At 40.2% G+C, this 11090-nt stretch overlaps 1 protein-coding gene across 1 annotated transcript; it reads left to right on the top strand.

The window, feature by feature from the left end:
• Positions 1–6001: 6001 nt before the first annotated feature.
• On the top strand, positions 6002–7150 carry LOC135543060 (gap junction alpha-8 protein-like). Its single transcript, XM_064970161.1, has one exon. The coding sequence runs from the start codon at positions 6002–6004 to the stop codon at positions 7148–7150; it is 1149 nt and encodes a 382-aa protein (XP_064826233.1).
• Positions 7151–11090: the final 3940 nt, after the last annotated feature.

Here is an 11090-nt window from a genome sequence, read left to right as displayed (position 1 = left end):
TTCTCGCACAACCGATTTTTCTCACCGAAATATATTTAGAATTGGTATGTTTTGAAATACAGCAGTATAATTTTTATTCTGTAATATCATATAGTTGGACCAGTTATACAGTTGAAGTTGGAAGTTTACATACACCTAGGTTGGAATCATTAAAAATAATTTTTAAACCACTCCACAAATTTCGTGTTAACAAACTATAGGTTTGGCAAGTCGGTTAGGATATCTACTGTGTGCATGACACAAGTAATTTTTCCAACAATTGTTGACATACAGATTATTTCACTTATAATTCACTATATCACAATTCCAGTGGGTCAGAAGTTTACATACACTAAGTTGATTGTGCCTTTAAACAGCTTGGAAAATTCCAGAAAATGACATCATGGCTTTAGAAGCTTCTGATAAGCTAACTGACATCATTTGAGTCAATTGGGGGTGTACCTGTGGATATATTTCAAGGCCTACCTTCAAACTCAGTGGCACTTTGCTTGACATCATGGGAAAAGACCTCAGAAATAAATTGTAGACCTCCACAAGTCTGGTTCATTCTTGGGAGCAATTTCAAAATGCCTGAAGGTACCACGTTCATCTGTACAAACAATAGTACGCAAGTATAAACACCATGGGACCACGGAGCCGTCATACCGCACAGGAAGGAGACACATTGTCTCCAAGAGATTAACCTACTTTGGTGCAAAAAGTGCAAATCAATCACAGAACAACAGCAAAGGACCCTGTGAAGATGCTGGAGGAAATGTATCTATATCCACAGTAAAACAAGTCCTATATCGACATAACCTAAAAGGCTGCTTAGCAAGGAAGAAGCCACTGCTCCAAAACCGCCATAAAAAAAGCCAGATTACGGTTTGCAACTGCACATGGGGACAAAGATCATACTTTTTGGAGAAATGTCCTCCTGTCTGATAAAATATAACTGTTTGGCCATAATGACCATTGTTATATGTGGAGGAAGAAGGGGGAGGCTTGCAAGCCGAAGAACACCATCCCACCCGTGAAGCATGGGGGTGGCAGCATCATGTTGTGGGGGTGCTTTGCTGCAGGAGGGACTGGTGCACTTCACAAAATAGATGGCATCATGAGAAAGGAAAATTATGTGCATATATTGAGGCAACATCAAGACATCAGTCAGGAAGTTAAAGCTTGGCAAATGGGTCTTCCAAATGGACAATGACCCCAAGCATACTTCCAAAGTTGTGGCAAAATGGCTTAAGGACAACAAAGTCAAGGTATTGGAGTGGCCATCACAAAGCCCTGACAGAAGATTTGTGGGCAGAACTGAAAAAGCGTGCGCAAGTAAGGAGGCCTACAAACTTGACTCAGTTACACCAGCTCTGTCAGGAGGAATGGGCCAAAATTCACCCAACTTATTGTGGGAAGCTTGTGGAAGGTTACCCGAAACATTTGACCCAAGTTAAATAATTTAAAGGCAATGCTACCAAATACCAGTTGAGTGTGTGTAAACTTCTTACCCACTGGGAATGTGATGAAATAAATAAAAGCTGAAGTAAATTATTCTCTCTACTATTATTCTGACATTTCACATTCTTAAAATATAGTGGTGATCCTAACTGACCTAAGACAGGGCATTTTTACTAGGATTAAATGTCAGGAATTGTGAAAAACTGAGTTTAAATATATTTGGCTAAGGTGTATGTAAACCTCCGACTTCAACTGCGTAGTCGCTCAAAGACTCTAACCCATGCTTTCCACCTCCGGTCAGTCATCAAACACTTCAGATAAAATGGGATATAATGAAGAGCATATTTCCGAAATGCACCAATTTATTATATTTGTGTTTCTTTTCATCAGAAATGATTGATTATGGGTACCTTCATGTGGTTGAAAAGGGTATTTTAGATGTGCATGGAATGTGTTTTTTTCTAAATACTATACAGTATATAAATAGTTTAGCTGGAATGGAATTTTCATATCCTGTATATTTGACTGTGATATGTGGTTGTCTCACCAATCTTTTTTAAGAGGAATGCACTTACTGTAAGTTGCTCTGGATAAGAGCATCTGCTAAATGACAAAAATGTCAAATGTAAATGTTTTACATATAGATCCCAAAATTTTTTTAAATATTGATGTCACCAATGTATCATTTGTACAGTTCTTTATAAAATTGTTTTGTTATTTATTTCATTTGACTGTAAAACCTAGCAGTATTACTTATTTCTCTGAGAGAGGTGCAGATATATAGCATTTAGCAAAAAAACATGATTATTTGTCTCTTTGAAATGAAACCATCATGTGATATATTTTAAACAAATACATATTTGTCATTGAACGACCCCATGCCATGATTATATAGTTAAAAAAAACACATCTCTTTCATAATTTCTTTAAACAATAACTGCTTATTTACCAACACTTCTGAAAATTGATATATATAGTTTTGGAATGAAACTCTATCTAGAGGGATGATGGAACTTATTTTTGGCATATTGCAATCCATAGAACTGATACTTACAGCTATGGCAAAGAAAGTATGCAGTATTCTACTTAAAAACAAGTGGGTCATCAGCAAGCCCCTTCATACCTGAGGCCCCACTGTTGCACTTCAGCCAATGAGAGACAGGAGGTATCATCTGCAGATTGCTTTCTCATTGGATGAAAGGTACGTCCTGTTGTGGATCCAATAGAATAAGCAGAAAGGATGTGGTTCGTGAATTATGACCCTGAGGACACATCCTGTTGAAACCGATTTTAGTAACACTTTTTTTCAATTTTCGGCTAAAATGACGTACCCAAATCTAACTCCCTGCAGCTCAGGACCTGAAGCAAGGATATGCATATTCTTGATACCATTTGAAAGGAAACACTTTGAAGTATGTGGAAATGTGAAATTAATGTCGGAGAATACAACACATTAGATCTGGTAAAAGATAATACAAACAAAAAAACATGAGTTATCTATTTTTTGTTGTTCCATTATCTTTGAAATGTAAGCGAAAGGCCATAATATAATATTGCAGTTTAGGCACAATTTAGATTTTGGTCACTAGATGGCAGCAGTGTGTGGACAAAGTTTCAAATTGATCCAGTGAAGCATTGCAATACTGGACAATATTTTGTATCAAGCCCAAATGTTTCCTGAATTGGTCAATTGATACATTTGCAAGTACATAACTATAGAGAACATACAAACATGATATGGTAATACAACATTTAAGTTAACACACTCCCAGGAATGTCATACATGATGGATCATTAGCTTATACACTAACTTTCACACATCTAGATGGCCGGGCGGGGTGGGTGTGGAGCCAAAGACAGTAGGGGTACAAACTGCAGAACCCAGTTCCTACATTTGAATATAAAAACATATTTTATCGAACAAAACCATGCTATATTCAGCATGACAAATCAGAGCAAGATTACTGAATGTAAGTACATTATTTACCTTCAGAGGTCAATGTATCAAACCAGTTGCCATGATACGTTTTTGTTGTTGTTGTGCCCTCTCCTCAAACAATAGCATGGTCTTCTTTCACTGTAATAGCTACTGTAAATTGAACAGTGTAGTTAGATTAACAAGAATGTAAGCTTTCTGCCCATATAAGACATGTCTATGTCCTGGAAAGTTTGTTGTTACTTACAACAGTCATGCTAATCACATTAGCGCATGTTAGCTCAACCGTCACGGTATAGGGACACCGATCCCGTAGAGTTAAAGGCATGTAGTTATGTGTTATTACTTGTTATAATATTATATCAATTAATAATATGTTACATCTTTCTATGTGTCAATTTATCAACTATTTCAAGATGACTGATATTAGCTCTGGTTCATTATGAGACTACTAACACATTATAAGCAGTTCAAAGGCTTATGTATTATGATGCCCTCATATGCATTATACCCCTGTACACCAAAGTGTTACCCCCATATCTAACCCATTAGGTAACCCATGTACAATCTTACATCTTATTTTTTGTTTGAGTACAACTAAACACTGCAGAAAATAACGTCAGATAATGTGGTAGTTTGTGTACATTTCATTTAAACACTGGGGCCATGCTAAATGTACAAATAAAATAAAGATGTCCTTAACAAAAAATACAAATACAATAATAGCAATACAGAAATATTGGTAGCACTCTACGGTGTAGAATAAATTAGCAATAACATGGTAATAACAGAAGTAGGTAATTTAGCACTTTGCAGCTCTGATACAATTTTATTACATTACATAGTAACTGTATTTGGGTAACAACCCATGGTCTTGTGAGGTTAAGACAGGATATAAAGCTAGATGTGATGCTTTATAATGTCTATTACTGGTAACTCCTTGTTTGTCAATCATAAGTTGATGATAACATGATACGATTCATTGGGATGAGTCTGGGGTATTGTGAGTGTTTGGATGGCTGATGAGGCCCCTCTGTGATACACTATTATTACCCTCTTACTCCAAGCTGTACATTTTTTAAACTAAATTCTCCCGAGATATCTGTACATCTGAAATAGCTGCTGTAAAGTTCGTGGTTGTCTTTGAGGGACACTTTGAGCCGTTGAGTGTACGATATCTTAATGAACATCCATATACACAGAAGTAGTGGAAATGGTCGGAAGACAAATTGCAAATAAATAAACATTCGCAAATGAGTGGTAAGTCTTTTGTCTCTTTATAATGTTTGGTCTGCTTACAGTTTCCTGGGAACATTATAAGATAAACTGTTTAGACGGTAGAACAATATCGTTCTCATAGTACATGTTGCCCACATCTCAGTTTATATTTTCTATTTGTGTGGGTTACAAACTGACCAAACCAATGCCTGACCTTTTTGACTTTTTGACTAAAATCCTATAACAAAATTGGAAAAGCTTTATGCCTGGATGCTGTAAATAAAGTGTTACCAATATTTATTTTGATGATGAGCAAACCAAAGTCCTTCTGTTTTTCGCTAAAATGTTAGATACATACATTCCTAGGCTTTTATAAAAGCCCACCGAAACAAGGACAACCTGACCTTACAATAAACGAAATGTAAAATTTCTCAAAAAAAATCACACACATTTCAGAACAGTGACTATTTACTGCTGATCACAGTACATTCCACATGAAATGTCGAATTCACCAATAAACAATCCACGTCAGTTGCTATATCTCTCAGTCTAACCAAGTCAGTAAACAGCTTTATTGTCGGCAGCTAGTTCATTAGGATGTGCCTTGCCTGTCCTCCTTTCCCTCTCTAATATAAAACCATTCGATGGGACACACCACGTATATTGTACACTACATGAGTTGGTATCATTCCCTACTGCGGTGTCCCATACGTCCCCATTTGTGTTGGGTGATCCTATTGTCTTCTGCGTCACCACACGTCGCCCGACGAATAAAGCCTGTCTGGCTCCCAGCTTAAATATTGCAGCAAACTAAAAACCAACCATCAGACTCAATTCATTCACTTCTGCTCAGTGGTGCGACAAGGACTGGGGGCCTTAGGTGGGAAAGAGAGAGGAAAAAAAGTTCACTTCACACCATTGGGTGCCAAGAGAAGGGGAAACACAACTACACTGGAGCTCTCACTGTGGCAAGTTGCCCATTTGTTAACTTTCACCAATATTATATTTGTGTTTCGGGAATAATATAACCTGGCATTGATTATTTCTATAGAGTTTAGAGAGTTAAGGTGTTTATTGCTATGGTGTTTGTTGCAAAAATGTGCTTTTGGACTGTTGGTTTTAGTCATTTGGGGTGAGGCAACGAGGCATGCAGAGGTTTTATGTTTGCTCTCTCTGGATTCGACAAAGAGTGAGCGAGTGGCTCATCATTGCTGTAGTTACAAAATGTTTTTAGCCACAGTGTAGCTAGCTATAAAGAACATTTTTGATTGTGATATGGGGATCGAAAAATGACAAAGGAGAGTTGTGGATGCAACACAAGGATTCTTTGCATTCTTTGTCGCCAGTTTGATTTATAACTTGGTTTTCTCTTCTCTAACCCTCAATATGTAGCGCTGATTGTTGATCATGGGTGACTGGAGCTTCTTGGGAAACATATTAGAGGAAGTAAATGAACACTCGACAGTGATTGGGAGGGTGTGGCTCACAGTGCTCTTCATCTTCCGGATCCTCATCCTGGGCACAGCCGCTGAGTTTGTGTGGGGCGACGAGCAGTCGGATTACGTGTGCAACACCCAGCAGCCTGGTTGCGAGAACGTGTGCTACGACGAGGCTTTCCCCATCTCGCACATCCGTCTGTGGGTTCTCCAGATCATCTTTGTGTCTACGCCCTCGCTGGTGTACGTTGGCCATGCTGTGCACTATGTCCACATGGAGGAGAAGCGCAAGGAGCGCGAGGAGGCCGAGCTGAACCGCCAGCAGGAGCTGAGTGAGGAGAGGCTGCCGCTAGCGCCTGACCAGGGTAGTGTGCGCACCACCAAGGAGACCAGCACCAAGGGTAGCAAGAAGTTCAGGCTGGAGGGCACCCTGCTGAGGACCTACATCTGCCACATCATCTTCAAGACGCTGTTCGAGGTGGGATTCGTGGTGGGCCAGTACTTCCTTTACGGCTTCCGCATCCTGCCGCTGTACCAGTGCAGCCGATGGCCCTGCCCCAACACCGTGGACTGCTTCGTGTCGCGCCCCACTGAGAAGACTGTCTTCATCATCTTCATGTTGGCCGTGGCATGCGTCTCGCTCTTCCTCAACTTCGTGGAGATCAGCCACCTGGGCCTGAAGAAGATCCGCTTCGTGTTCCGCAAGCCGCCGCCCCAGACCCAGGGAGGTCAGGGAGGCGAAGGCCTGAGCCCAACCGGGGAAAAGAGCCTGCACTCCATGGCCGTGTCGTCCATCCAGAAGGCCAAGGGCTACCGGCTGCTGGAAGAAGACAAGCCCGCATCGCACTTCTTCCCCTTGACAGAGGTGGGCATGGAGGCAGGCAGGCTGCCCGCAACTTACCAGGCGGGAAGTGAGAACGTCTCTAAAGTGTACGACGAGTCTTTGCCTTCCTACGTCCAGACCACTGGGGCGGAGGTGAGGGTCCTACCGGAAAGCGGCGAGGACGAGGGCTCCGCGGACCCCGACGTGGAGGCTACCGACACGATAGCAGACACCAGACCACTCAGCAGTTTAAGCAAAGCCAGCAGCAGGGCAAGGTCAGACGATTTGACAGTATGAAAGTGAAAGCAATGTGAAAAAGCATGGGAGCAAAGCCTCACAGAGCCTTAACTCGCTGTGAGGGAAGTTAACATCAGCTTGTTATTCGGGAAAAAGAGTTTAAAATGCTGTGCAATGTGCAAGGAGCCTTTAGTTTTAAAAGAAAGATAAACTTGTATTTTATAAGACAGCATTTTTTGTACAGTTTTTATCAATCTATTTAAAAGCTAACAAAAAGAAAAAAGGTTGTTTTCAGCAGGATTCCTATCGTACAGAGGAGGTTATTATTTAACAAAAACGTGCTGTTTTTTAATTCACATATTTTCTATCAAGAGTTTAACCAAAAACCAAACGCTTTCCGATGTTTACATTTTTTGATTAGCCATTTAGCTTGATGTTAAATGTTCTATTTCTATTGAACAAGTTGTTTTTTTGCAATACTGTCAGGGTTGAGCGTGTGTGTATGTATTACAATAATTTCACATCTACTCACACATACACAACTCATTTATTTCACCTAATAGACCTACAGTATGTGTACAAGTTGTATAATGTCCTTTAGATTTATTTATTTTATTTGTGAGGTGAAACATCACATTCTCATAGAATTGCCATCAAACATTTTTTAAAGAAATGACCACTGGTTAAATGAAAATTGACATCAATCTTGGCATTTATGTTTTTAATCCACAACATCAAAAAGCCTTGATAAACATATATCTTTTATTGATAACTATGGGAACCATGGAAACTACTGTGGGCAAAACACTTTCTTCCCTTCCTCTACACACAGCCACCATGATGATAAAGATCTTGTCCTATCAGCACAAAGTATTGTTGAACAAGAGAGAATAAAAGAGCAAACTCATATTCACAAAACAGGCCTTCCTTGACAAAGTTTGAAAGAAAACAACAACTCTTTGATTCCATCTCATGAAATGTGACAACCATAAGCAGTGTAGCCAAAGGGCTCAGTTCGCAATGTACGTTTCAAATCTGGAATTAAATGTCAAACTAAGGGCCTCGCAATAAATTCATTTACACGGTGGTCAACACACTGACGTCTATCACGTTGGTCAGGTTTCGACACAGATCAACCAAGAGCCATATTGTCAGGCAATATGTCATCTTGCTTTACCAATGTTCATATGTACAAATATATGATGAAGAGGTACTCTTAAATTGTATTGGTTATCTAGTGTTACAAATGAAGACTATACATATCAGAAACCCATTGACACTAATTCTGCTAACTGGACAGTGACAGAACATAAATGCTGAAGTGAAACAATTTATACAGGCCTTAAAATCAACCTTGGTTTTGAAATACGGGAATATAGAGGTGCCTCTAGGATATACTTTCTGATACTTGTCTTCAGTCCGTATGAGCCCTTCCATATTGTGACGTTGAAACATCATATTGTGAAATTGAAAGTTGAACTGTGTGTCTAAATAGAATGTCTGTGATGTTTTGATGAGCGCCAATTGATTCCATGTTAATGGTCGCTTTTATTTCTATTTTCATTATTTTACAAAAAAAATGCTATTTAAAATGGCGTAGTGGTTAAGGCATTGTTGCTCTGGGAACTGCTCGACTGTTGTTCATTTGAATTAAATCCCAATTCTATTTTAGGTTATTCAAACATACAGTTTAGAGAAATAGAATCCCCCTCCTATCTTCCTTCCTCAAAGTTTTTGCATATCTGTTACCCATCACCCTACTTCAGAAAAACACCAGGGTCGTGTTGATTAGGCAACAAACGGATAAAAACAGACAAACAGAAAGGGAGTACTGTAACTGGCTTGGTTTCGATTGCCATGGCAAAAACATTTTAAAACATGTTCTGCTGTGTGCCCTAATGAACAAGACCCAGACCAGAGATCTGATGAACATTTCAATGGTGCTTTCATTCCAACCAAGTCCTGCCATTTTGCCAGAGGCCGAATGTTTCAGCAATCAGTATCGCCATCAACACTTTGCAACAAATAATGAGAGGCGTTTAGCACAATCACAAGTCAGAGGAGGTAAAGCAAACGTTTCTGAGTGTTGATATGATTAGGAAAGTAATGCTTCTGCGGAGGGGGGAGCATTGAGCCTGGTTCAGCCAACAAATGCAAACCATCTCAGTATAGTGCAGTGGTCCATCAAACCCCTGTCCTAGACAAGATGCTACAAGCTGCAAGGTTATCAACTTAGCCCAAACCTCAGTTCTGTACGTAATGTAAATGGGGCAGACATTCACTTCTGAGGGCTGCTCCAGATGGGGTGCTGTTCATTTGGATTAAATCTCATTTAAAAATTAAATCCAAAACGAATTCATGACGTTGGAAAGGTATCCCGTTAAACATTTAGCCATGCTGAAAGTACTCGACCTTGCTGACCTGCTCACCTGAATGTCAGCAGGGAATATCTGAGGAATATTAGTTCCTTATCAAGCTGTGTACATTCCCAAGAATCAAGGGGGGCCTCATGATTTCAAACCTCACCATAGGGTTAAGTGTCCTAGCAGTATCAAAGTCAGTCTTTTACTGTTTTTACGGTCAAAATAAGTATTCTTAGTAAAAAAAGAAAATAAACGTTTTACTAACTTGTAGTCCTATCTGCTCATAGTTGTGTGCAAGTATCATCTTTTGAAACTGTGAACAAATCCAATAAAAGGTCAGGTGTGGTCAAGAGGTGCCGCCTCCTTGTCTTTTCTGCATCACACATACAGACTTGGGTCGCACACACACACACACACACACACACACACACACACACACACACACACACACACACACACACACACACACACACACACACACACACACACACACACAGCATGTATTTTAATTAGCAAGTATAAAAGGCCTGACTGGCATGACTTTCATCAATTCGTTGCCCAACAGGAGACAGGATGCTCTCAATTGTGCATTTGTAAAAGTTTGTGATGGTTTTAGGTGTAAAGCCAAATTTCTTTAGCCTCCTGAGGTTGAAGAGGCTGTTGCGCCTTCCACACTATCTGTGCGGGTGGACCATTTTGGTTTGTCAGTGATGTGTACGCTGAGGAACTTGAAGCTTTCCACCTTCTCCACTGCGGCCCCATCGATGTGGATAGGGGTGTGTGTGTGTGTGTGTGTGTGTGTGTGTGTGTGTGTGTGTGTGTGTGTGTGTGTGTGTGTGTGTGTCTGGTGTGTGTGTGTGTGTGTGTGGCTGCATTTACACACACAGCCCAATTCTGATAATTTTCACTAATTTGTCTTTTGACCAATCCAGAACAGCTCTGAAAAAGATCTGATGTGAAAAGGTCTGATGCGATTGGTCAAAATACCAATTAATGGAAGAAATATGAGAATTCGGCTACCTTTGTATAGACAGCCTCAGTGTCTCTGTGTGTTTCTGACATTTGGAAAGTTTACTGACAAATCTTCTGTTTCCATCAGGACTGTCATGACATTTTTTATCTGACATGTACATCACTGGCATAAAAGGGTCGGATGGAAACCTTTGTTACTGACTACCAGCTCTGTGGGCGCACAGGTCATGCGAACATTGCTTAGATTGTTTTGCCAGCTATTTGCTATGAGGGGGAACTGCCCCAACGAAATAGCAGGATTTCATAGCATAAATTATAATAGCACAAAATAAATGCACCGTCCTGGGGTGCTCAAATGTGTGTCTGTTCAGTCAGAACTTCTGGCTCTGCTCTCGTCTCCCTCCCACATGAGTCACTCGTGCCAGATGGCTTACTTCCACCCCAGTAAATTTGTTTTGACTTTTGATTTTCTGAGTTCGATCGTCAAGGTCCTAGCATGATGAGAGCGATGTATCTAGATCTGTTCTATGTGCGCTATTTCTATGCTTCCTGGTCTTAAGTTTTGTTTTTGCTTTCGGTTTTGTACACCATCTTCAAACAGATGGAAATACAACATTTAGACGGTAACTATTTGAATTTTAGCAACCAGGAAATGGCAGAGGGAT

The sequence above is a fragment of the Oncorhynchus masou genome, chromosome 7, assembly GCF_036934945.1.
Source record: "Oncorhynchus masou masou isolate Uvic2021 chromosome 7, UVic_Omas_1.1, whole genome shotgun sequence".
Classification (NCBI taxonomy): domain Eukaryota; kingdom Metazoa; phylum Chordata; class Actinopteri; order Salmoniformes; family Salmonidae; genus Oncorhynchus; species Oncorhynchus masou.
Note: the sequence above shows the minus strand (reverse complement) of the source record. Positions and strands in the feature narration are given on the sequence as shown.

Excerpts from the sequence above, each read along its gene's own strand:
- LOC135543060 (XM_064970161.1), top strand. The coding sequence starts at position 6,002 with ATGGGTGACTGGAGCTTCTTGGGAAACATATTAGAGGAAGTAAATGAA.